General features: G+C 41.9%; 2 protein-coding genes across 6 annotated transcripts in view; one reads left to right on the top strand and one right to left on the bottom strand.

Annotated features, from left to right (window-relative positions):
- Positions 1-608: 608 nt before the first annotated feature.
- The window catches only part of LOC6525582 (integrin alpha-PS2), a 32,167-nt gene continuing 5,730 nt past the window's right edge, over positions 609-27,045 (bottom strand). For 4 of the 5 annotated variants that reach the window (XM_015190888.3, XM_039375546.2, XM_002101381.4 and 1 more), the window contains 10 exons: positions 20,694-20,824; positions 18,921-19,018; positions 13,548-13,674; positions 9,059-9,120; positions 8,373-8,421; positions 6,549-6,623; positions 3,815-5,093; positions 3,502-3,745; positions 1,611-3,431; positions 609-1,541 (listed from right to left, as the gene is read on the bottom strand). In XM_015190888.3, the coding sequence (XP_015046374.1) occupies positions 1,452-1,541; positions 1,611-3,431; positions 3,502-3,745; positions 3,815-5,093; positions 6,549-6,623; positions 8,373-8,421; positions 9,059-9,120; positions 13,548-13,674; positions 18,921-19,018; positions 20,694-20,824 (3,976 nt within the window). In that variant the 3' untranslated portion in view covers positions 609-1,451. The remainder of the gene's footprint in view (positions 1,542-1,610; positions 3,432-3,501; positions 3,746-3,814; positions 5,094-6,548; positions 6,624-8,372; positions 8,422-9,058; positions 9,121-13,547; positions 13,675-18,920; positions 19,019-20,693; positions 20,825-27,045) is intronic. The other variant, XM_015190889.3, reaches the window with a different exon arrangement.
- LOC6525583 (RING-box protein 1B) lies at positions 12,414-13,035 on the top strand. Its single transcript, XM_002101382.3, has one exon. The coding sequence runs from the start codon at positions 12,517-12,519 to the stop codon at positions 12,928-12,930; it is 414 nt and encodes a 137-aa protein (XP_002101418.1). The 5' UTR covers positions 12,414-12,516; the 3' UTR covers positions 12,931-13,035.

The raw sequence follows: 27,045 nt of genomic DNA on the forward strand, positions 1-27,045 counted from the left end.
CCGGAATAGGAGATGCCAGAAAACAACGTTTTTATGATTTAAATAAGTTTAAGATCATTATGCGCAAAAGAAATCCCTGCAATAAATAAATTAAGAAAAGTATGCTCAGAATATACTGTACCGTCGTAAATATTCCACCCAGATAGTCATAATTACCCATACACTTATTTAATTTTACAACTCGACCGTCATTTTTATTTGTATTTTTATGGTAAATCATTAAATTTAATACAGAAATTAGCAAAAAAAAAATATAAGGGGGCAATCAATCATTATTCATGACACGCATTAATAAGTACAGTTAATAAATTAAACAGTAGCGTATAATTGAACTAAACTAACTGTGAGCAGCGGGCGAGACTAATTTTTAGTAGGGGGTTTTACGTGGTACAGACAGGTGTTTTATTTCGAGAGTACACTGCAAGAAGTCGGTCAGCGCTTCTCCCACTGTAATTTGGAAATAAATGCAATATTAATTTAAATATAACGATTCAACTGTTCTTCTTCTTCTTCACTTTCCTTGTTTTTCATTTTTAGTATTTACACAGAGTTTACATTCAAGAATTATATAGATTATTCAATAATTGTTTAATATTTTTAATAATTTCTTTTGCATTTTTCAACACATTTTGGCGTTGTAACTTTTCCTCCAACCGGCAAACTTTGAGTTTGGCAAACAATTGTCCATTAATGGGCACTGCACTAGGCAAACGCCGAATAATTTTAAGCGATTTAAAAAAAATTAGAGTAGCACCTAATAAGTGTGGACTTTCTCTGTATTCATTTTCCATGCCTGGGCTGCTGGGGGCGTGGCAGTATTGGGCAGCTCTCGGCTCTACATACTCCCCTTTTTTCTCGATTCAGAACTTATTACTTCGATATTTCCATATTGGCTATCACTCACATTCAATCAGTGCTCATTCATTCATTCAGTCAATTCATTTCATTCATTCACTCACTTAGCCTAGGTTCCTTTCGACTTCTTCATTTCGCTTCCTTAGTACAGATTAATATAGCACTTGTGTAACTTTCCTCGAAATTTTTGCAAAGAACTAAAACACAAAAGTCTAAAAATTATCAAAAAAATATGTGTGTGTTTGTTAAAGTTAAGAAACCTTTACGCATTAGAAAGTTCTTCATGTCGTGACTAGGCAAGTTCAAATGTGTTGTTTTTCTAACAATGTTCTCCCTCATGTTATCCAAGCAGCAGTCTGATCCCCAACAAAATAGTTATATATATCTATGTATATAGTGGGGATTATCCACTGGCAACTCCCGTGTCGACATCGCATGGTTTAAAACTCGACTAAGCGCTCGATTTTAGTACGTCTTAGAGCCGTTTCGTTGTTTTTAGTACGTTGTGTTTTGGTTTTAGTGCGATGTTAGAAGTATTTCGTGGCTGTGTTAGTTCTCTTCGCTAAACTGGAGCACTTGGAGGACATCCTGGCACTCTACAGGTGCTCGTCGCCGTGGTAACCATTCCTCAGTGGCTGCCGCTCCTGCGAGTGATCCGTTGGCCGGTTACGATTAAAGAAGCCGCACTGTAGGGGTAAAATAATAAGTTATTCAATTAAGTGACATTTTTTATCTCACATTCATGTCAAACTCACCTTGTACAGCAGCCAGACAAGCAGCAGGAAGATGAGGGCTCCGGCACAGGCGGCCAGGACGACGACCCACAGAGGCACCACATCGGGCACCTGGAGCGGTTCCGGTTCCGCCTTGTAGAAGATCTCGTGCGTCTTCACGATGGCATCCTTGGGCGCTCCGATGAAGGGCAGCAGGGTGACATTGGCCACCGCCAGTGTGGACACATTGAGTGGCACGTTGGAGGCCAGCTTCTCCATCGTCTTGGCCACCATGCGTGCCCGGATGGCCACAAAGGCGGCGTCGCCGTCCTCGGTGCCCAGATTAGTGACCACACAGCGGATGGTCTTGCACTTGGCCGACTGGCAGGGTGAGTTCAGATCGATCTGTTGCGGCTTCTCCGTCTCCCCATCCTTATCGTCGGATCTCCGCAGGCGGCGTGTGCCGGAACTCGAACTGGAGCTGCTGCTGCTGCTCCAGTGTCCAGGTGTTGCCTGCTGCAGGTTGTCCTCGTCGTAGAAGTCCTCATTCTCGCGGCCATAGTAGGGTTTGCTGCCCGAGGAGTAGGTCACATGGTGGGTCTGATAGCCACCGGGTTGGCCACTGTACTGCGTCTGTCCCTGGTACGATGTCTGTCCCTGGAACCCCGGATTACGAGCTTGGAACTGGGCCTGATTCTGGCCCTGGTAGTGTCCCTGGTTGCCATTGGCTTGGAACTGACCCTGGCTTTGGCCCAGACTCTGGCTGGGATTCTGGTATTGATCCTGACTCCTGTACAGCTCACTGTCCACATTGCCTCGATTTAGGGTGCCCAAGTCCAAAGTGCCGGTATGGAAGTTGTTGTTACGGCCACCAAATTGCGATTTGTCGTTGAAGGTAACTGGGGATCCCAGTCCCGATCCGCCGGAACCGGCCAAAAGGAGTTGCTGATGCTGCTGCTGTGCTGGCCAAGTTCGGTAGTTGGAGGAGGAGGAGGACGAGCTGCTCGTGTGCTGAACTGGTTCGGCCATCTGGATGTGACCCTGGGTGCTGTGGCCACGCAGCTGTGCCGATGGAGCACCCGAGGAGCTGCTGGTGGACCATGTAGTGAAGCTGCTCTGATTAATGCGTGGTTCCTGGACCGCCTGACTGGCGCGATCGCGATGCACAAACGATGCATCTCCCAGTGCCTCCAATGTGTCCTCCTGCCGCCGTTGCTCCACTTGCTTGGGACTCAATTTGTCGCCCGCATCGGTGCTATTGCTGACCAAGACTCCTCTGACGAATCCATCACCGCTGGCCTTCTCAATGAGAACACTGCCACCGCCGGAAGTCGAGGAGCTGGACGATTGGCCAGAGACCTGGGCCGAATTCCAAATGGCTCCCTGGGCCTGCAGATAGGACTTCTTAACCAGCTTCTCGTCCAGCAGCAGATTGTACTCATTGAATGCCACATCGTCACACTGGATCTTGCCCCCGGTCTCTGGTTGATTCAACAGGTACATCAAAGGATCCCCGACGATTGTCTCGTGGGGCAGATGGATGAACACCTCCGCCTCCTCGATGATCGACGGACGATTGTTGCGAATCTCGTAGATGTGCACCACCTGCGGTCCAATATCGTCCTCCTTAGTGGCATTCTTCAAGTCCACATAGTCGTCGGCCTTGTACAGCTGGTAGTCCGGCAGGGAGGTGCCCTTGATGTCCAGATCCGTGTCCACCCAGATGCCCACGCTCTGCCGGATCTTGTTGTCGTAATCGGAGCCGGGTTTCTCCAGATTCGTGGAATTGGCCTCCCAGTAGAAGTCGTAGCTGGACGAGCTACCGTACTTCTCCTCCGGCACCAAACTGATCTTGAAGTGTGCCTATAAAGATTACAAAGATTTGTATAAGTTTGTATTAGTTTATGCAAAACTTAGAGATAACACAACTTACAATCTTTCCAGACTCCAACGGGTTTCCAATGTCGCACTTGAGTGTGTGGTTGTTCTCCGGCGTGGGCGGCGAGCAGGTGATGGGCGTGTCCTTTTTCTCGCCCAGCTGCTGCAGCTTCCTGAACTGAAGATCCGGCGGGGTGACCATGTAGAAGGCAGCCTCGAAGGCATCCTCATTGGTGTTCGAGATAAGGACCTCGATGACCAGAGGTTCGGGCGAGCCAAAAAGATACTTGTCCACAGTGCTGTTCCATAAAGAAGAGAGAGTTATTACTACCAGGAACGTCTGAACGAGGTGATACCCTATGACTTACCTGACTTTCAGTTTGAGATCTGGTTCGCAAATGTTGTCGGGTCCACAGTTCTTCTGAATGTTGATGGCATCCCGCAGGACGATCTCACGGTTCTGATCAATCACCGGCTCAAGGATGCTCCTCCGGTTGCGAACCATCGGGTCCAAGGGACGACTACTGCGCAGATTGTAGCGGGCTTCCACCTCCAGAGGCGTCAGCTTATCCTGCACCTTGTCCAGCAGATAGACGGTCTCATTCAGGCAATACTTCTGGCCATAGTTCAAGCGAATCGTCTGATTCCTGATGTTCTTGCCCTCATCCCTAAGGAAGAACATGCGTGGATTGGGCAACTTCTTGGCGTCCAGCAGCCAGGACACATCGAAGTCCAGTTGCTCGGGCAGATAGCGACCCGTGTAGCTCCAGCAGGTGGTCAGCAGCATGCATGGCACCTTCTTGTGATCCCTTTGCAGCTGACAGCTCCTGTCATCCAAACTGATCAGCTTCGAGTTGCTGGCGAAGCTGGTTTCGGCATTAACTGCGGCCACCGGTCGCGATTTGAAGATGAACACCTGGTCGGAGCTGTAGGCGCCCACAGCGAGATCCGGATAGGTATTGCCGTCCATGTCCAGACCACCGGACAGGGCGAAGCCAAATGTTCGCGGATAGGGAGCACCCTCCACCAGCTGCTCGGACTTGATGATCTGCGACGGCTTGGCCAATGGACCCATCGGCGAGCCATGGAAGATGTAGACCACGCCACGACCCTCGGGTCCATCGTAGGGAGCGCCCACGGCGAAGTCACCATAGCCATCGCCATTCACATCGCCCAAGGTGGTCAGCGCCAAGCCGAATCTACCCTTGCTGTGGTAGCCATCGCGAATGTGCTCCGTTGTCCAACGCTTCTCCTCGGTGGGACCACCCTGCAGCAGGATATACACCCTGCCCACATCGTATTTGCCCTCCACGTTGTCGGGATCCGTGTACATGGGCGCACCGATAAGCAGATCATCCAGACCATCGCCATCCACATCGCTGGTGGCCAAGGAGTAGCCAAAGTACTCGCCAATCTGACGACCCGTGATATTGAAGATATTCGCCATGTTCCAGCGATTGATGACGATCCTGCCCACAAGATTGCCACCTCGGGGCATTCCAATGGCCACATCCTCGCTGCGATCGCCATCGAAGTCACCGGTGACCATCGAGTAGCCCAAATAGGAGTCATCGTTCAGCGAGGCACTCTCCGAGGTGGAGAACACCTGGTTCTCCGGCCTGGTCACGTCGTGGGAGCTGGCCATACCTGTGAATCAGCGGAAAATGCTCCGATTATTCTCCGAGGAAGATAAGTCCGCTCTATTTCTGGTGTTTTAAGGTGAGTTGGTTTGGCCACAGTTGCGGTCAAAATAATAGTATATTACTTTTTTAATTTCAATTTACTATTTAATGCCAATATCTAGTTTTGTGACCGCAACTGTTGGCGCTAAATGGCTATGGGCATGCTGGGCAACAACAAACAACGAAATCAACGATGATGGACACATGATAAGATGGCACATGGACCTTTTGTTTTTTAACTACTCCCAGCCAAGGAAGCCACAACAACAATTACCACAAGATACTACGCTACGGTTTTGGATGATTACGTGTGTGTGTGTGCGTGTGTGTGTGTGTGTGTGACTACAGGGGGCACTACAAACGGAAACATGCTAAGAGAACGTGCAGAGATTACGGTTAGTTGGCATACCCAGTTAGTACAGTCAAGACCAGATATAAACTACATGCACTACAGCTGTAAGCTAAGCGGGTTTTTGGGCGAGACAACAGGGACGACTTGGTACAGGCAGCAAGAGAAATAACAAGTATTTTTCATTAGGTAATCTTAAAAATATAAAATATATAATATTTCCATGATTGCACTGGGGCATTGGGAATAGTAATTTCTTTTTAATTGGTTTGGTAAACATCACTTTTATTTCTTAATAAACATTTACTTTAAACGTTCTCGGAAGTCACGAACCTCTCGATTGAAAAAATATATTGCCTACTTTCAGACAGCTTTGAAATGTACTAAATAAAGTATTGAATTATGGCCACTATAACCATATAAAGTATAATATATAATCTCTTTTTGCCGTCCCGTGACTCCTTTGCCAGCCCTTTAGGTAAACCCCATAGTTAGGTGACAGAGAAATTATTTTATTATCTTTATTTGTTTAAAAGAATAAAAGAACTTCTCTTTCGCCCAAGTTTCCCAAAAAAGAGAGTAGAGTTGTTAAGGCAACATTTTAGCATTTAAGCAGATTTCAGCAAAGCAACTTAGGTACTATAAGTATCTATTTTTCGACCGCATGGAACCACAGAAGTTAGGAAGCGAAGCTTTCGTCTATCGAGTTTTACTGCAAAGCATCGCACAAATCTATAGAGTTTGCTTTATTTCGATGGATTGCCAGGGGTGTTTTCTTATATGCATGATGGATGTTGGATAGAGCTTTCATGAGGTTGAGATGGTATTTTATTTTTGATTATCAGACACCGTTAATGCCACTCTCATTTGGAGTTTTGTGTGTGTGAATGTATGGGTGTGTGTGTGTGTGTGTTTGTGTTTAGGTACTTTTTTTTTACGCTGGGTTAATGTTCGTAGGTACAGTTTCGGTTGAGTTTTGAGGCAGTGGGTGAGAAGCATAGTTGCTGTTTGTATTTTTGGTTTATTTAATTTTTTATAGTTTTGGCGTTTTTTTTTTTTTATTATTATTACCTCCAGTGCCGAAGGGCTGATAAAGAGGCGGCTTAAATGGAAACTTGGCATCGGGCGGTATCGAGTAGGTTTGTCCTTTTTATGGTTTTTGTTTTTTTCGGTATATCGGGAGTTTTTTTTAGATAGCAACATTGGTTGTTGGGAAAGATTGTTGATTGGGATACGGTATTCGGTATTCGGTATTCGGTATTGGTTTACGGGTTTCGGGTGATCGAGTGGTGCGGTTCGGTTTTTTTTGGGAATCGGTACAGAATGCATATCGCATTTTCATATCAATTTCGGTACAAAATCGCATGCATTTTGCCCCGACACACACGGGATATTGATTGAGTGTAGAGTGAGACAGAAGGTGGAGGAAGGAGCAAAAAATATAAAGAGAAAGAGAGAACATAATTTTGATTAATCAGATCAGGAAGAACATGACGCGTTATACGGTAAAGGTACAGTTACAGTTACAGTTATAGATACGATTACAGTTACAGTTACAGTTACAGTTACAGTAGAAATCGTGTATCAAATACGGTACAGTAAATGCAGTAAATGCTAATTTCAATTGGGTTAAGTATACATTAAATTACGATTAACAATAATACGATTTACGGTTATAATGCTGACTCCTGCTGTCGAGTTGTAGATGATGATATCGGAGTTAGCAAACTTTTGATTTTTATGTACCTTTCGGTACAATTTCGTACGGTACAAACTAGTTAGCTTCTGGGAGCGACAACAGTGCGACGTTAGGCCAATTGGGGTTAAACGAATTGGAGGACAACAACTCGACAACACAATTTACATACATCTATGAATGTACGTCACAAAACTTAGGTAACTTTATTCGTTTGATAAGTGTGCACTTAATAATTCTACCTAAAGTAACCAATTGATTGGCGCATAACTATTACTTTTGTAACTAAACTTTAGTTATATATATTTTGGGAAAGTATAAGCTCTTTCAGATGCACACTTATCGTTTTTTCTTAGCCAGTACAATTTAACAAAAAGATAACGTTTTCATATATAATTTTATCCTTACACCTAAGGATATTTTATCGACTAGACGACACTACAATGCGACATGCACTTAAGACACATCTAAGATACAGCTAAATTCCATTGGCATTCCATCTTCTACAGATGCACATTTTATTTAGCCCGCTTAGATCTACGGATCGAGTGTTAGAGACTGGAGAACATAGGTTCCCTTTCGGAAAATGGGTATTACGATACAAACATACATAAAACTAGACCCATATTATTTGGACACTATCCATTTGATTTCGTATCTCTGTGAAAGTTACTTAGGTTACGCACTTTCTAAAGATAAAAAGTGAAAAAACACACGAAGGAGTGGGAGTAAGATAAACTAAACTAGGGGATACTATGTTAATGCAATCACTTTGATTTTGTACATCGGAAGGCAATCAAAATTCAATACTTTCGTGGACTTCATAGCTAGGGAAAGGACGAAGACAAATGCTAAATGCTATATGAAAAATGGGGATAACGAAATTCAAAATTTCAAACCAGACTACGTGTGTGTTTGTGTGTGTGTGTGTTCGTGTGTTTGGGATGGTCTAGGGTTTACGGATATTACTTATAGTTCTAGCTATGTCTAAATACATTGGATCAATTTCGGTCGCCTCATTGAGACACGAGATACTAGAAATAGCAGCAACATCAAAATACATACAGTAAAGTAACTCGTCTCAAGAGACAAAAGGTATATTGAGGTACGGATAAATAAATAAATAAATAAATAAATAAATAAATAAATAAGAAGTAGAACAACGGTACACGGTATATGTGGGAAAAACGTGCACTTACCTTGCCAATACCAACTGCCAGGTGCGCCGATGAACAAACGCGAGCCATTCTGCAACGGGAGAAAAGAGGTTACAAATATATATGTACATATATAGCTAGTTATGTACATATATGTACACATGTGTGTATAATAGTCAAATCGAATGCTGGGGATGCAATTGTGAATGCAAATGTTATGCCACGATCCCAACGAGGTGCCAACTAAACGTGCCCACGTCCGTCCGTCCGTCTGTCTTATCCGAATCATTCCATGCATATAATAACTCAATGAAGCCCCAAAAAAAAATAAAAAAAAATAAAAACAAGAGAGAAAAAGGGAACGTTGTGAAGATCTAGAGATCGTACTTAGTTAATTGACGCACTTGGGATACTCTTGAAATTGTTTAAAATATGACATATATTTTATATGTATACAATGATTTTGAAGCAACTTATGAAGGTGTTTTAAAGGTATGCAACAGTATGTTTTGATCTTTGATCTTTTGATAATTTTGATATTTTGCTAAATTAGACAAGTATACTAAAATACTCATAGAGCCAAGCGGTTCTAGATGATTTATTTTAATATTTTATTTCTGCTATATAGGCTTTAATTAGGAATTCAACAACACATTTGTATACATCCACGACATCCATATACCCCCCCGTTCTTTAATAGGGTATACGGATACCCAATGAGTACTTACCCCATTGATCGCTGCACTGAATCCAGCCTGACACGAGCCCTGGCGATGATAACCCCAGTTGTCTGCAACGAGAGATGGAAATGCATCGCATAAGTGATTGGGCAAAATGGGGGGGGAAAAAAAAATGGGAGGCTGGGGCAAGGGGAATGCCAGTCACACGCAGTTGACCATTTAGGTATTGTGCGATTTCATCATAAATGTTCGCAGGGCCACGGGGCTTTTAGTTTGCGAGAAAGGGGGGAACGGTGTGTGGGACAATAAATTGCAAATAATTACCGATGCAATGCAATAAATTGCGCTGCTATTTGTCAGACGCTGGACGAGAGTTGGACGAGCGAGAGTTGGAACAACATAAAAGGATTAGAGCGCGCCTTTGGGGCAAGATCTTTGCCTGCCACAGCGATGGACATTGAAATGAAAACACAACAATAAAGGCAGCCCCAACTGCCTGCGAGCGGCAAACAAAAAGATCAAGACGAGGCCCAAAGTGGAGACGGCATCCGCACACATATCCACAAACACATATCAACAAACACATTCACAAACACATCCACATCCACATCCATATCCCCATGCACAGTCACACATCCTTTTGTTGGCCCCGCCTTTTGTTTGTTTGTTTGTTTGTCCGGCAAAGTGTCTGGCGAATGTTGCCTTGCTACCAAATACGAAATCACGTAACATCAGCAAAAAGATCAACAAGAAATAAAACTGCAGGAAGTCGAGTGCTAGCATACCCTATTACAATGCTATCATGGTAGCTATGCACACTGCGCAACTTGTGGCGCCCCCGGGTGGGCGTTTTACTATGTCGCCCAATGGTGAACTTTACCTTTAATGTAATGTAATCAAAACGGTATGTGATTTTATGTGCTTTCCATTTCTTTGTCAATTTGTACTATCCTGTACTTTAGGAAAGGGTATTTCCCGCAACACCAACAGCTTGATGTCACAAGCCAGGCCTCCAGCTAAAAAGGGGCAGGAAAGAGGGACTTGGAGCAAAAACAACAGAGAAATCAACAGGCAGATCGTGCGTTTGATCAAATTAAACGATAACAATTTGTCTCGAAGTGTTTCAATTTGAGCCCAGCGACAGCAGCGACGGCAGCAACATGTTGCTGCTGGCACCGGCAATCGCATAAGTCAACTCTTTTAACTCTTTTTTTTTTTTGTTTTTATTTTCTTGTTTTTTTTTTTTGTATAATCGTAACGCACACAGGTCCTCGTACGTGAGCATACCCATGGCATTGTCTTCGCAGTTGTAGTAATTCCCATAATAAAATCGCCCCGTCTTGAATTACAATTAGTTTTTAGCAAGGGCACGCCGAGAACTGCGCTCCTTTGCCGACATTTCAACTTGGCTTGGTCACTCGACTCGACTCGATTGCTTTGTACTTTGATTTACCCCTCTTTTTTTTTTTTGTATTTGTATTGCCCTGCGTTTCCTTTAACTATTTAGTTTGGCATTTTGTGCGTTAAGTTGGTATTTATTGCTTTCAGTGATGTCGGAATGTGCTCAACCAACCGACCGACTGTCAGGATGAGTTGCTGCTGCTGTTGCTGCTGTTGCTGCTGCTGATGTTGCTGCTAATCATTTCACAACAACAGCATTAATAACGCAACAAACTGGCCACTGGGAATCGAGTTGGCCCATTCGTGTGTGTTTAGAATCTATAAATCGCCCTTGGCTGGGCCAATTTGGTCGCGGATTGAGCAATCGCCTCATATGAGCTCATGCAACTGCTTCAAAGAATTATAGCCAATAAAAATGTAAAGCAAACTATAACATATTAAACAAGCATATTAAATACTACACATAAATTGCAGTTCATTTTAACATTTTATTATAGTCTGCTTATTATGTGACTGCTATAAATGAAACCCATAACTCCAACTAAAATCTTTGATTTATAGTGCTATTTGAAGCCCCTTTTAAGCTTTAGAAATTCTAGGTCAATGTGAATTATATTCAGCTTTTCTTAATAAATATATTGTATTTTTTTTATCATGCAAAACGTGTTCGATAAGCAGTTGCAAACTATCCCTAGAATTCACTTAATTGTGAAACATTTTACTGAATGAATCAGTTTACTACAGCCACCTCAATTGACTCAGACTTTTGACCAAATGCAGTGTACTTTGCCATCAAATTGTTGGCCATTCCACGAACCACTAAGCAAATAAGCTATAAAACTGAAAATTGAAATAAGCAAAGCAATTCTTCCGTATGATAAACTAGTTCAAGAGTCACAACCCCGACTAATGGCCATATGCTAGCCCCCATATAGAAAGATTCATACGTAAACACACATCCATATATATATATATATATATACGGATATAGCTCCTTAAAAATCCGAAAGATATATGCATATATACACGCCAGTTGAATGCTTTGCATCTGCGAGGCGCTGCTAAAAATAATCACACCTCATCCAAAACTTTGCGGAGGAGGAGGACGCGAATGCCCCATGTGTGCTGGCACATGTATCTATGAGTGTATGTATGTATGTAGATACCTATATGAGCATTTATATAGACCTAGATATAGTCGGTTTAAAGCGATGACTAACCAAACAAATTTGGCAGGCTGTCCCAAAATCAACGAGAAACGAGAAACGAAAAACAAGAAATGCGTAAAAATAATAAAAACAGAATAAAATAGAAAGCAAGGGAAAGTAATGTGAGGTAAAAGCTAGAAAAACAAAATGCATCAGAACGAAACAAATAAAACAACTACAAAGCTACTACATCGAATTAAATATTTTTAGATTTACAAACAGCATGGATATGTTTTTTCAAGTTTTCCTCGGTGAGCATTTGTCGGCTGTCAAGTCGCATAAATCTTTCAGTTCATCCAAATAGGTGGGGATTTTCTGGGTTGCAAAGGTTTACGATTCGATCTGCTGTTGGTTTATGCCTCCAAATGACGTCAAATTAGTCACTTATCGCCAAGTTGTGTTCGAAAAATGAGAGAACATCGAAAACTTCACTTTCCAACAGCTGCGTTCTTAAAAGAAGCTATATTTCGATCACGATCGCATAATAAACTTTGTAATCCAAACATTCAAAGTCTTTTGAAGTTGAATCAACTTCTTCTAAACTTTTGTACTTGCAAGCATATACGATTTATTTTTTAAACATTTAATAATGGAGTTCTGTTTAAAATTTCAATTCTACAATGCAAGTAGTTGTAGAAAGTGTTTCAAACGCATTTGAATATGTTAACGATCTGCATAAAATTGACTCTTATTTAAAATTTTTGGTTTTTATAAATATTTTCTGGGCATATTTTTTTTTTTATTTATTCGCCGAGGGGTTTTGCTAGTTAAATCAGTAGTCGTCACTCTTTTTAATGTCACGCTAGAAACATATGGAATCTACAATAGTTCAAATCAAATTCGAATACGAAGCGACAATCCTAGTTTAAGAAAGAAAAAATTCATTTATTTTACACAATGTCCGAGAAGAAGGAGGTTGAGGAGAAAGAGGTTGAGGAGAAGGAGGTTGAGGAGAAAGAGGTTGAGGAGGCGGAGGACTTCCATGACATGGACTTCAATGACAAGGAGCCATCCTGTAGTGGAGCAGCTGGCCCAGCCAGGACGGAGCGCTTTGTGGTAAAGAAGTGGGTGGCACGCGCCATTTGGGCATGGGACGTAGCGGTGGACAACTGTGCCATCTGCCGTAACCACATCATGAACCTGTGCATCGAGTGCCAGGCGGATCCGAATGCAAACCACGACGAGTGCACCGTGGCTTGGGGCGAGTGCAACCACGCATTCCATCATCACTGCATCGCGCGCTGGCTGAAGACGCGCCTGGTCTGCCCGCTGGACAACAAGGAGTGGGTGTACCAGAAGTACGGCCACTAACGGACACATATGGACATGAACCGGGGATCGGTGGTGGTGTCATCTGTTTGCTTGCATGTGTTCAATGTGATTTAAATTAGAGTTTACTTGGATTCCCAGGAAAAAGATTTCTCTTTCTGGTCGGGGCAGTGGTTGCTGCGAGATGTCCTCGTGGGGATTGGGCTTAAAGTATCCTTCACCGAGTCGTACAGCTGCATGGTGATCTTTCGATGTTTAATCAGATCTTCAGCCTGCTGCTGTTCCGTAAGGTTCTGTTTCTCGGACCGCGGACGCAGAATCGTGGTGTTCACTTCAGTGGAACATGTTCCAGCTTAACTAAATTGTGGCCAAAGTGATTGTGGGGCACTCTTGAGGCTTTTCACTTTCCCCAAAGTAGCCGTTATTCGATACGCTCGAGTATTACCAAAAAAAAAAAAAAATATAAAGGTAACTACAAGTATAGCAACAAAAGCCGAAGGAATGCCAGAGAGACTGACAGTTTGAGTTTCGCTTTTCAAGGGATTCCCTGTGCCGCTCGAATTACCGAATCACAACGAATCGGAGGTCGCCTTGGGGTCCATTGGTGTGGGTTAATGCTAATCCCGGTACCATTCCCTGTCCCACTGATCGATACTCACTTGTCCGGCAGGGGGAGACCTCGTGGAACTCCTCGAAGTTGTGCGAGGTGAAGCAGGTGCCCACGGGATCAATGCGGAACGCCCTCGATGGCGTCATCGTGTGGAAGACATAGCGCGGTGCACAGGCCTGCAATGGGAAATGGGGAAAATCATTGGAGATTCGAGTGCATTACACGGCGAGAAATGAGCTGTAGATATTGATTAATAACTAAGTGTAATCATTTACTACTAAGCTTAACATGCAGACTAATTTGTACATAGAAGGAATAGATATATTGGAATAGATATCTGAACTGATCATTTTTGTGAACTTCTTTAATAATTAACATATGATTATTATATTTAAATAACATATTATATCATTTATATTATTTTGTAAAATTATTCATAGATATTTAGTTGAATATTTATTATGTTTTTTTTCCAGTGCAGGTGAGGGAGACGGGGGCAGCCATGGAAATTATTTGGTGAAGATGTGAGACAATGGCAGGCCATGGCAGAAACGGCAAAGGCATGGAGTGGTGGCCCTCCTAAAATGGCCAAAGCGAATTAACAGACCCCCTATCCCCCAGGCACAGTGGGACCACAGTTCAAAAAAAGGATTAAATATCTCTGGATAAATTTAGTGCAATGATGGAACTTTAAGATTTATAAGTTCATAAGAAAGAACTTTAAGAGCTACCAGTTATTCCAAATTTCTATATTAACTATATCTTATTGGTTTCTACTTTTTCACCCCACTTTTGTTCTCTAAATTCCTTTATCAATTTCTGCACTTTTTGGCAGTCACTGGACCCACTGTGCCTGGGGAGTGAGTTAGCCTCGTCGCATTGGATCGCTTCGCATCCCAGCAGATCTGTGTGTTTATATAGTTTTATAATGTATAAATGGCTGGCAGTTGGACATAAAACACGCACGAGACTCGAGGTCTCAGCCATCTCTGTCGCAGTGCCGCTCCAAATATGGTCAGCGGTTTGCGGAGCTTGTGGCATGGGGCATGAGGCATGAGGCATTGGGTATGGGGCAGGAACAGCAGAGGGCAGAAGGCAGGAGGCATCAACATCAGCGTCAAGATCTTAGGCCTGGCCATTGTCTCTGCAGTGCAATTACTTTTACAAATTTATACATATTGTGCCATTTATGGCAACCAGTGGCTCTCTGTATCTGTCGCTTTTCCGCCCCATCCAACTCCTCCAACCTCCTCCTCCAACCTCCTCCTCCATCCTCCTCCTCCATGCTCCATCTCCATGCTCCTCCTTTTGGCAACTCTGACATAAACTCAAAATGACGCGCTATCGCCAAAAATGCATGCTGATCGGATATCGGATGGAAGCGGCTGGAGAGGCTGAGCCATTCAAATGCCCCATTGAATCACAAATCTATGGGCCAGGCCATATTATGCAAGCAGGCGCAGAAACAGGCAACCGAGAAAAATATCTAAAAAAAAAAAAAATAAAATCACAGTCCAGCTATCCCTACACTGGGCAAAAGTTAGCTCAACTCTATATGAAATTATAAAAAAACCAAAACTAGGGGTACATCTCATGGGTGCTACAGTTTTCAACACACAGTTTCAGAAACAAAACAACCCAGTTTATAACAAAAAGCGCTTTAATTTCCAAGTTTATTTTTCGGGGAAGCTACATAATCAAGTGATCTGTTTAGTACCTGAAGTTTCTCCCAGTGTGTGCATAAGAAATGGGCAAATAATAACAAAAACAAGACCCTGCGAGCCGCGACAGACAATCGAGTTGCCGCTGGGCAATCGGGGGAGCGTTGAACAATTCAATTGAAATTCCCAACAATTGGCCGCGTGGACCATTGTCCATGCCATGATCAATAAGTTAATAGCAATTTCCTATTAAAAACTTTATTATCAGACAGATTCTTTGGCCAACAGCGGTAACAGTTTGCAGTTCGCGGTAAAATAGTTAGATATGCAAATGAGGAGTGGCCGGTGGAGAATGGATCCCGAAACGAATGAAACAGGTCCCACCAAGTTGCTCTTCTTGCCGAGCATTGAAATCAAAAATTATGGTTATGAATATGGGTTTTGGCCAAGAGTGGGACTCTATATGTACTACCATTTCCAGATGCCTTATTTATGGCCAAGTCATTTGGAAGTATGGCAAAAAAGTTGGCTACGCAGTTGGTTTATTGCACTTCGCATAAGTATTTTACCATTTTATGCAAACATTTAGCAATATTTATACGTTTTTTACCAGAGTTTATATTTAATGTGGTTAATATAAACACTTTAAGGGCATTATTTACCAAGCAAATGCAGCAAGAAGTGAATCCAGCGATTGTAAAAGTTTTAATAAAATTGGGTCAGCATTAATTGCCGTGAATTTGGGCCAAGGATCAGGCAACAATTGTATGCTGTAGCCCAAAAAAAATAAAATATATATATTGGTATGAGATCACACGCCGAATGTGGCCCCAATCAACAACTTGTCGCCGAGTGGGCGGGGTGGCCATTACCATCACCATCGCCATCGCCATCGCCACCGCCCACAATGACCATGATCCGCAATCAGCGGCGCAACAACACCAAGGTGACATCACTGTGAACTCAATGCGTCTCTCTCTCTCTCTCCCCCATATAGCCGTCTCTTTCGCAAGTGCCGCATGTCGTGCGGTCTCGTTTTGCTACGTTTTTTGATACCACACACCCACTTGATGGGTATACTACTCGGGGCAGTCAGGTGTTAACTTTCAAAAATCCAAGTGTCTAAAAGTATGCAGCAAAAAATCTTGATTCTTTTTAGAATCTTTGATTCTTGATTCCTGATTCTTGATTCTTTTAGAACGCAACCGTTGGGCGTTCTAAGAATAATTGTGGCATAACTCAAGAAACCTTTTGAAATGAATTTCAATTGTAAAACTTCCCAAATAAATTAATAAATAAACAATATATAGGTAGCAACATTTAGTTAGGTAATTTAAAGTCGGCTTTGGGTTAACCAATTCTGGAAGAGATGCTGTTTGGTTTGCCGTGCTGCGATTGCGACATGATCATCGACACGATCTGCGAAATTGCAGCGCTATTGAACTCCAATATGGCGAGGGCACTCGCACACACAGATATAAATCGTTATATATAGTTAAGGCGGAGTAGGAGAACAGATCGGGGAATCAGGGAATGAGGGAATGAGGGACTAGAGGGGATCCTCAGATCGGAGTTGCCTTGGGCCTAGCCGATTTGGCAACCGCATCTGCATCTGGCTCGTTGGCCCCCAGAAGATATTCTTCTTGGGCATTCGCAATGGTAACGTCTGCATGTCGACCATGTCAAACGTGTTGACTTTTGACTTTGGTTTTTTTTTTTATTTCTGTTTGCTCCCACAAGAAAAACGAGTAAAACAACAACAAACAGGAAGAACCGACGGCGTCTGCAAAAGTGCAGTTTAATGTCTCAAAAATTTATCGTTGGCGTTTTGGTATGCACTCTGCTCCAAACATGGGCAATAAACCACATGAACAAAAAAAACCAAAAAAAAACACAGCAAAATCGGCCAAAAAACAAAAGCCCAAATACAGACAGAGACCTCAAAACTACTAAAAAAAAAAAAAAAATTAAGAAAAAAAAATATCAAGCGAAAAGAAAGCTCAAACAAAAGCCAGGCACAAAAATCGTTCAAAATATGTTAAGCTGCTGAGGAAATACTAAGTCGGGAACACGACAAAACAATTTGGTTTTAAAGAATGGAAATGGATATGGAAATGGAAATACATAGTTGACATGCCCAAAACAATGAGCCAGGCTAAAGGTCACTTCGAGGTACTTGGCGTTTGCCAACCGATTGCGACTGCTATTTGTCTTGAAAGAACTGCTTAAAATGCAGCTTAAAATGCTGAATAAGCCATGCTTTATATGAAGCTAAGATTACAAAGTTTAAATGTTTAAAGCTGCCTGATGATATAATTCCTTAACTGCAGCACACATTAACTCAGCGACTGATGTAATGCGCTGGATGGATTGTAATACGGCGAAAAGCAATCGATGGATGGATGGATGACCTGCTCGCTCCTCATCCGGTTAATGGGCGTTTGAAGGCCATTCCCATTCCCATTCCCATTCGGAGTCCCAGACCCAGTTGCCAAGTTTCGAGGTCCCAGGTTCCCATTTCCCATTTCACATTTCCCATTTGGCGGAAGTGACCTGACCTGGCCGCAACAACAACAAGGGTAACAAAGGCCATCAATGTTAACGGTTCTTGGTGCGCCAGGGCCAAAATCAAATGGGCCAAATCAAAGTTAATTGAGAACTAAAGTGAAAATCAAATGTTTATGCTGGGTGGGCGGTCAACAAAAGAAGCCAACGCCAACGCAATTAACAAAAGTTGCGAGACGTGGCGCACCTTTAAGAGTCCGAGTTCCAAAAGCAGAAAAGCACACAAGCACTCTGGCACTCTGGCACTAAAGCAACAAAGCGCACTTGCACAAACAGAAACTTCATAGAATGTGTACAATATTTGATATTTATAAACGCGAAAGTGCCTTCAAATAAAAATATATAGAAATCAATAAATACAGCTCCCAAAGCAGCAAAGCACTTTGGCACAAATGCAAGAAAGCACACTTGCACATATGCAAGTATTATCAAAAGGGCATAACATATTTTCATGAAATAACTTGAAGATTTCCCACTGTGCAGCCACAAAGCACTGTATCTGAGCATTGGTATCTTATTATAGTTTTCCATCTGTCTTGGTTTTCTATTGTGGCTTACTTGACGCAATCCACCGCAGTGATGACAAAATCATAGAAATCGAAAACCAAAACCAAAACAAAATCCAAATCGAAATCGAAAAACCCCATTGAGAACACAGTCTTCTATTCGTAACACCCACTGATATCTAACGGCAAACAGATAGCCAGCCATAAAAAAGGTAATTTTCCTCAGAGATTTTCTTGGCACATGATGGAAATGGAAATGAAAAAGGAAAAAGGAAAAGGTGTCAGTTACGCGTTGAGGTGGGCGAATGCCATCAATTCCCTTGCACTTTCAATGCAATTTGACATTTTAACGAGCTACGATGATGCCATCATCGGTGAACACTAAAATCTGACCTTTTTCCCCCTTTTTTTTTTAGTTAGTATATAGGTCGTCTTGTGGTCTGCGGAAAATGAAAGTATCTGTCAGCTTAGTCCTCACATTGACTCACTTTGTGTGCCACCATAAAGCGGTGGTTTTAATGGGCGATAATAGGAGTTATCGGTGGGTTATTAACTATTTTTAGGGCACACCACAAGGGCATTAGGTAATCGTAAAACCCAAAATAAAATCAATGACTTGGGACGTGCTTTAAAAAGTAAAAATGAAAGTATAACTGGATTTCATGTTTATTTATTGTACTTCACACTTACCACAACCAAGTCACTATCCCGACCAGTGGCCACAGTGGCGCCCAACCATTGATAGGACTTCCTGTCCACGATCTCCTTGTCCACATTCCGATTGTTGCCTGGTTTGGAAAACGAGAGATTCATATTATTAACACGTCAAATATTTGTATTTCGCAAATCAAAATTGCAAGGCTGAAGAGATAATAAACCTAATTCTTTGTACAGAAAGAAGCGGGCAAAGATTAAGATCTCTGAGGAGAGCGAAAAAACAAAGACGCAGAAATAATTCTGACAAAATGTGGACGGAAATGAACAATTTAGTGAAATTAATATGTATTTTAAGTCAGGGGGAGAAAGGCAAACTAATTAAGCTACACTGAGAACAAACACAAAACACTTGAGAAGAACGTGGATAATGGATAATGATGATGGTCACTTCCTTTGTCGCTGATTTATGACACAATTTCCAGAGGGTAAAGTGAGGTGCTATACGCGTATATATGATATGTGTATATATGATATGTGTATATATGATATGTGTATATATGATATGTGTATATATGATATGTGTATATATGATATTAATTGCAATTATGGAGTGTGCGTACTGTACAAATTTTGGGCTAATGAGGGAATAAATGCCCTGCAGTGAATCCATCAAAAATGCTAACTAAAGGTGATGGATGGATGAAGAAGTGTGGAAAATAAATAGAAACCAAGTTTGTTGTCCATTCATTCGGGGGATATTTGAAATGCCATTTTTATAATGGATTAGCAGTCAAAGAGATTTAACTGAGTTTATGAATATTTTGTGATATTTTGCAGAAATTCAAACAACAACTAATTACACATTTATCACGGAACAAACATAGCGAATACTTTTCCTCCTTTTGTACTATATGAGTATTTATGAGTATTGCGTCATGAAGACAACGCATTCTGCGTAATGAATGGTGGGTGAGTGGTGAATAAGATCTAACAACTAATGAATGGCTGACAGAGCCCGATGAATCACACAGAATCACTTAAGTAGATGAGCAAACCCAACGAACCTGCGAGCTGAATGAAGCACCTGTTGACTCCTTTTATTTTTTTTTATTTATTTTTTTTTTTTAGCCACATTAAGCATGAGTTTGAGCAGAGATTTATATATTATTTTAGCGGTATGAAGAGGGCAGCTGGTGGGGGTCTATAAATTTATGGGACACACCCCCCATGGAAGCATTAACATCCATTATCGAGTTTGCAGTCTGCAGTCTGCCGTCTGAAGTCTGATGGGGCACGTGTCAATAACTTTTACCCAAGGTGTTTACCTCTTTCCTTTTATTTCTTACTCATTTCCCCCTTTTCCCCGCAATCGAATTGTGCATATTTATGGCCGAGTGCAGAGAACTCAGTTAATGGCAAAAATATGCAAAAAATATGCTAAAACTTTGGGGCGACAGTAGGAAGTGCATGCGAGTGAGTTTATCATTTCCGTTCTATGCCGCGGATGTTCGGCTCGGTAATTGTCTAAAAATATATGTATGTATAGATTATCGTAATTTTGCATTTTTCGCATTTATTTTGCACATTTTGTTTGCCACTGCATTCTTCGCATTTTGCATACTAAAAGGTTGCGCATGCGTGTTGGCCATAAATAAACTAATTGCAATTTCTGGCGCCAGTTTCTCGCGGGGATTGGCGCCAACTACTGCGCTTAGGAACTGCCATCTACCCAAGAGCAGACTCAGACTCGAATTAAGGTGCATATACATGTATGTTTCTCTTCCCTCAATAAACTTATCAACTTACCTTTGGAGTCGAATGGCACCAATTTGCAGTCGTCGTCATTGAGGCTGCATTTGAAAACGCCTCCTGCCTCGGTGACGCCCTGTTGATAGCGGGATGTGTCGAATTTGGGTGCTCCAACGACCAAGCTGACACTGAAATGGAAAATATATGTTAATAATGGGCAGAAAACGGGGCATAAATATATAAGTGAAATTTATAGAAAGAAACTCCTTTATCCTGCATGTATAGCCTATATAATATAATTATGTTATTCTTAAGTGACATTGAAGGTTGCAACAATTTGTCTGCTCATCTGCTCAGCACTCGAACCTCGTTTTAATGATCTTTCAATGAGTTGCCGATGCCATTCCTTTAACACATTTAATTGGACTCTTGAAATTCTTGCCATTCCATTCGAGCCGATCAAAACCTCCCTACTTGCCACTCGGCAACCCTCCCAATGGAACAGCACCGCCCGCACCCTCGATCTTTCCAACCCCGTGGCTCTGGACTTCGGAGAGTCAGTGGTTCTGATGGCTGTGATGGTTCTAGTGGTTCGTTCGCCTCCAGGAGCAGCAGTTCGTCGGGGCACGCACATTGACAGCTGTCATTAGCATTGAATGCGGAAGTGCGGCGAACAGAAAGGAAAAGAATGGGAAAGGGTGCCCAGTTCTTTGGTCGATGGTTGATGCTTTAACCCTAGGGTGCAGCAAATGGGTCTTCATTAAAATTGAGCATAATAAAACGGAAAGTGAATAAATGCACTGGCACAATTTGGCTATTATTTAAAAGTCATTTACAAGCAAATACATTCTTCCACATGAATTAAACCGAAATAGTTAGGTAAATGCAAGTCTCTATTTATTTGATTTCTAAAAAATATTCCAAGAATTCTAAAACGTTTTAGCAAAACATAGTCTTCTTATTTTATAAACATTTGCTATGTATTTCCAACTTATAAATTGCCAAAGCAATAAATAAAGTAACTTAATAAGAGGGGCGCAATTTTTTGTAAGTGTAGCAAACTTTTACGGATGCTACAGACGGCACGCCGCAAACGGTCCAAATCAAACACTTGAGAGTTGATTAAGCCACCCATTCACCGCCCCGCCCCCTTTTCGACGATCCGCCCCCTTGGCGAGCGACCTGCGCGGCCCACATGCAACAATTTGATGCTTCACTAAAGCAAAAATGCCACAGATGCGTGAAACTCGAGAGGGGACGACCCACAGCCACAGCCGAACTTCCTATGAATGGGCGAGTAAGTGCACTGCGCGGAAATTCACAGCCCTAGATGTGAAAATGGTGTGCAAATAGCCAACAGCAAACAGAGTTCAACAAACACATTACTTCTGCACCAAACAGCTGCCTATTTTTATAATAGCATATTATTCATGAGGGGAGCGGTTTACAAACAGCAGAACTGTTTAAGGTTTGGCCTTAAAATATTATTCTGAATATTACAAGTGTAGCACACTTTTTTTTCACAGTGTCGCGCAGTAAATGGGAGGGTTTTAAACGACTGAATGAAGCGGGTCTTTGGAAGTTTGCAAGCTGTTGTTTCTGGCGGCATTTGCAACGTACTTATTCAAAAAAGATTTCAACTACACAACTGCACAACTGGGCAGCTGCAGTTTATTGCAAAGTTAAGATTTTAGTGGCAAAAACCAAAAAAAAAGAACGCTAGCAAAAAAGCTCTACTGAGCGCAATAGATCGAGTTCTCTAATGCTCTGTAAACCTGAAATTGAGTATCTTTCCATCTGCGTATCTTTGTATCTTTGTATCTGATATGTGCGCTCAGTGCTGACATCATTGGCATTCATCGAACGGCGTCGATTCGATCATTCTCTCGCTCGCCTTTGAATATAATTAATATTAATTTATGGACAGACGAACAGAAATGACACAAACTCAAACAGGTTCCCCCATTCTTGAAGTGAGTTTCCAATTTGAGGGGGCGCCTCGTAGATCCCATTTGCATTTCACTTCAGTGAATCAATGAGTAACGAAATTTCCGAAAAATGAGAGACCTTTCTTCACTCGATGATTAATGCATATTTGTTTGTTTGACTCATGTCAATTGATTTCCAAGTATTGCAATGCAGAACAATATTTATTTATAGCATATACTATGTACCACGAAGTCAAGTTGGATTGTGTTGAACTTTATAAATAGATTTTTTATCATGCTTTGAATAAGTATTGATTAATAATATGCATATAAATATTACTCATTTACTATTTATTTATTTATTTACTATTTCCCATTTATTTAGGTAATCACATTGTGCGTTCATTTCATGATGATTTGCTTGCAATCACTTGTAAATTTCCCCCATTGCCAAATGAATTTAAGGCAGTCAAGCGTTCTGGCTTACGTAATTTGAATTTATAAGTTTTTAGAGCACGCGTCAGTCCGGAATGCGATGGTATTGTCGGGGTGTTCAGTGGACCTTATAGAGATCAAAACCCCCGACCGCACACAATGCCAGCCTCTAAAATGATCAAAATCAATGCGAGTCAATTGAAAAAAATCAAAACATGCGACCAGGCGCCAAACGAACAAATGTGATTGTTCAGTTTTTTTGGTTTTTTTGGTTTTTCGATTTGTAATTTGAAAACGGTTCAATGGCTCAATCGGAAAGGATAGATCGAAAAGCAATTTTCCGCACACATGTCTTGAAACCGAAATTCAGGGAAAAAAGGAGCCACCAAGAAGACACAATACAATACAATGCCATACCATACCATACCATACCATACCATGCCATACAATACAATAAACTGAAATGGTATGGTTTGGTATGGAATGGAAACCTTCTGTTGCTTCGCGCCTTGAATGCCAAATTGAGTTTGTCCAGGGAGAGAGAGACGGAGACCCGTCTTGGATTACCTTCGACTTGGACGTCGCGTGCAGCAGCCGCAATAAAAATAATGTTTTAAAAATAACATTTTTGAAAATTACCGCCTCTCCTGTGCCCCCGACTTCCGAGTCATTCGCAGAACACATGTGCTCGCAGGATGTGTACGTCTCTACTTCTCCGTTCGAGTATTTGTGAGTATGTACATACGAGTATATTCATGTGCGTATTCGTTTTTAGTCCCACTGCGGATTTGTAGGCCTTCTCCAGCTCTCAATTTTCTGAATTATGTGGGTGCGGGGCGCGTGTGAAGCTGCGCATGCTTCCTGCCACAAACTTCTCCTCCTGAATGAGTTCAGTCCACAGTGCTGCAGAAAAGTAAGCAGCCAGTAGATAGATATGTCAAAAGACAGCTGCAGAAACGGGGTTTAAGTGACATTTTATGGCCTGCGATTCCCCACAGAACGTTCTCTTAAGCTTGTCAGCAAAAGTGAAATTAAATTGAAATTTCTGCATAAATTTCCTTCAAAAATTACTATCATCATGTGCTACATCGCTATTAAAAAAAATAAATAAATATTACAAATGAAACAAACTTTTTGCGCATAGCTAAATTCTTTGATCTTTGTTTATAAAAATTGTTTAGTTTACCACTCCAATTTCCGCTGATCCAATCAGCTCTCATTTGCATTACTCCAGTTTACGCCGCAGCATTATTTAAATTTTTAAAGGTTTATAAAACCACTTTAGTTGCTCAACTTTAAACCGAACTTCCGCCGTTTGAGGCTGACTTTTGAGGGACACTGTCACGTGGTAACCTTTCAAGTAAGGTAAATAAAAGGGGGTACCATTTTCCCTTCAACTCGAGCAACAGAACAGAAAAAAGTGAGGAGGAAAACAGCCAAGTCACTTGCGAAGTCAGGCGGCGTTAAAGGAACCGAAACGAATGGATCGTGTGGGATAGGATCATATCGTAGCCGATCGGCAGAGAATGATATGAGGGTGAGGCGAAAGTCGGGGAGAAATTGGGAAAAGTGGGCGACGGCGAGGGCGTGTCGGCGCTAAACATGTGTGCGCCCTCCGGCGGCCTGGGAAAACCGGGAAAAGCCGAACCGAAACCCTTGCACACGTGACAGACCCGGCGTTTGTTTTGTCCATTGAGCGATTTACCATTTACCAATTTCAATTTTCAATTTACCATTTTCAGCTTACCATTTTCAGTTTAGCATTTTCCCTTTTCAATTTCCCATTTACAATTTACCATTTTCCATTTCCCCGCACCCAAGTGCGTGTGTGTGCGGTTTCCCAGCACCTTTTTTACACATTGACACTTCCGTTTTCCTTGGTTCCCCTATGGCCAGCTGATCTGCGATCGATGATCGACTATCTCCGATCTGCGATGGATATCTTATGGCTACCCCAGCACTCGAAACTCCGCAATCAAGCGGCAATTAAGGCGGTTTGGCCAAACAAATGAAAATGCCAAAGTATTCGAGTGCAGAGAAAATATAAATGGTCACTATAAGAGGTTAATGTTATTCAATAAAAATATATAAAATAAAAGGTATGAATTTGAAAGAATTAGAGGTTAGCAAAACATTTTCTAAACATTTGTTTGTTTCTAATTTAAATGATTTATTAAGATCAGAGATCAATAAGCACAGAAATATATTATGTTTAAAATATTTTGATTTATATAGAAACACTAGTGCTAGTGATAAATAACCTTCGCACTTGCAATGTTTTTTGCAGTGCACGTGCGGCATAAATATTTGAAATCAATTACAGTACTCATTGCCCGCCGCCGTTTTTGCCATTTCATAACCACAACAAAAAGGCCGAGAGACAGACGATCGATACGATCTCAGGCTGCAGCTGACAGTAGTTTATTTGAGTTTATGCAATAGATGGATTGCCCGTACCACTTACTGGAGGTCTGGCTATCTGGAGAACTAGAGAACCGGAGAACTGGAGAACTGGAGAACTGGAGAACCGAGGGAAGCCACTGCGGATGGAGACCCCAAGTGAACTGCTCAAGTGATCTTGCAATGCCGCAATGGCAACGATCGATGTTGGTGGGCTACCGGAGAAGTGGCTAAAAATAATTCAAGGGGTGACTTTGGAGATGCTATCTTTGCGATGCGTTTACTAAATGTGTTACGAAAACGTTTGCTTGCCCAAAAAGGTTTTGAAATAATCAACTGTTTACGAAACCAACTCAAAAGCAATGCACTGAAATTATATCATCAATATGCTATAAGTATGTATATTCCATGATTATAAAACATTACAAATGAAATCGTTTAGAAAAACAATCGCACCTAGGCTTAACAATATGAACATCTATTTATACACGCCTGGCTTTATTCCATATTACTCATAGAAATGCTCTAGTGATAACAGCTCAGCTGATTGGCAAGGCATATAAAGTTAGGCCTTCAACCAAAGGAAACCAAGAGTCACATCACATGGGAGTTATCTTTATGCCATTTTATGCCTGGCTGGCAAACAATTTGATGATGTGAATTAACACACAACACCGGCGATTTCACTGAACTAGATATAATGTGCCACAAGGATACCGAATGCAGGCAAGGCATGGAGAACGGGGTCAGGCTAATGAGTTGGTACCGACCATTAAGTCCGTCTATAAGGCAACTTGTGACCAGCTATCCAACCATCCAACCAACCAACCGATCGACTCTCGTTCTGGATAACGGACAAACGACTTTATTTGGCCAATTGGGTGAAGCGGCGACAACCTTGCCGCTTTGTATCCGAACACTTGACCGTAAATAGAACGCACCACGCAGATAAGTATGCCGCTGCGGCAGATACAGGTGCATCGCATAGATGCCCAGATACAGATACATAGATACATTCGCTATTCAAGGTAGCACGGCAGATATAGGCCCACGTAGAATTCTTGTACAAAAACGGTTACAACGCGTATTAATTGCCGCTCTCAGGGCAAACCACATATTGGCCAACAACTTCGGGTGCTGTTGCCTTATAAACAATAACCACATCTATGTATAATAGTTACTTAGCCACCTCGTGCACACCACTTTCCTCACTTCGTATCTCGCTTTGACTGTGTATCTTTGTCTTCTCGTTTAACGCACAATTATCTCATGGAGTCGAGTGTCTTAAGCTTTTAGCTCTGGAAAATGCTAATAGCAAGTGTGAATACTATTACTTCATAGTTTGCGATCGCTTTTACTATATAGAATTTGCTGATAGATAGTGCTACTATCAATATTGTCTGGGCAATGCATAGCTTCAATTCGATGTTACATACTTTTATTCAACAAATTTCCATTATTCTCCAGAGCTATATGCTAAACAGTTTGAGATACTTTTGTAAATCTACGTACGAGTATAGAGCATTCGAAGATCGCTCAACTCGGGTTTAAAGTCACTGAGTGCTAACTTTTTGTTTGGCGTCTCTTATCTGTGTATCTTTGTATCTGTAGCTGTAGCTGTATCTTTGTATCTGTATCTGTATCTG

The sequence above is a fragment of the Drosophila yakuba genome, chromosome X (genome assembly GCF_016746365.2).
Source record: "Drosophila yakuba strain Tai18E2 chromosome X, Prin_Dyak_Tai18E2_2.1, whole genome shotgun sequence".
In the NCBI taxonomy this organism is placed as follows: Eukaryota; Metazoa; Arthropoda; class Insecta; order Diptera; family Drosophilidae; genus Drosophila; species Drosophila yakuba.

Excerpts from the sequence above, each read along its gene's own strand:
- LOC6525583 (XM_002101382.3), top strand. The coding sequence starts at position 12,517 with ATGTCCGAGAAGAAGGAGGTTGAGGAGAAAGAGGTTGAGGAGAAGGAG.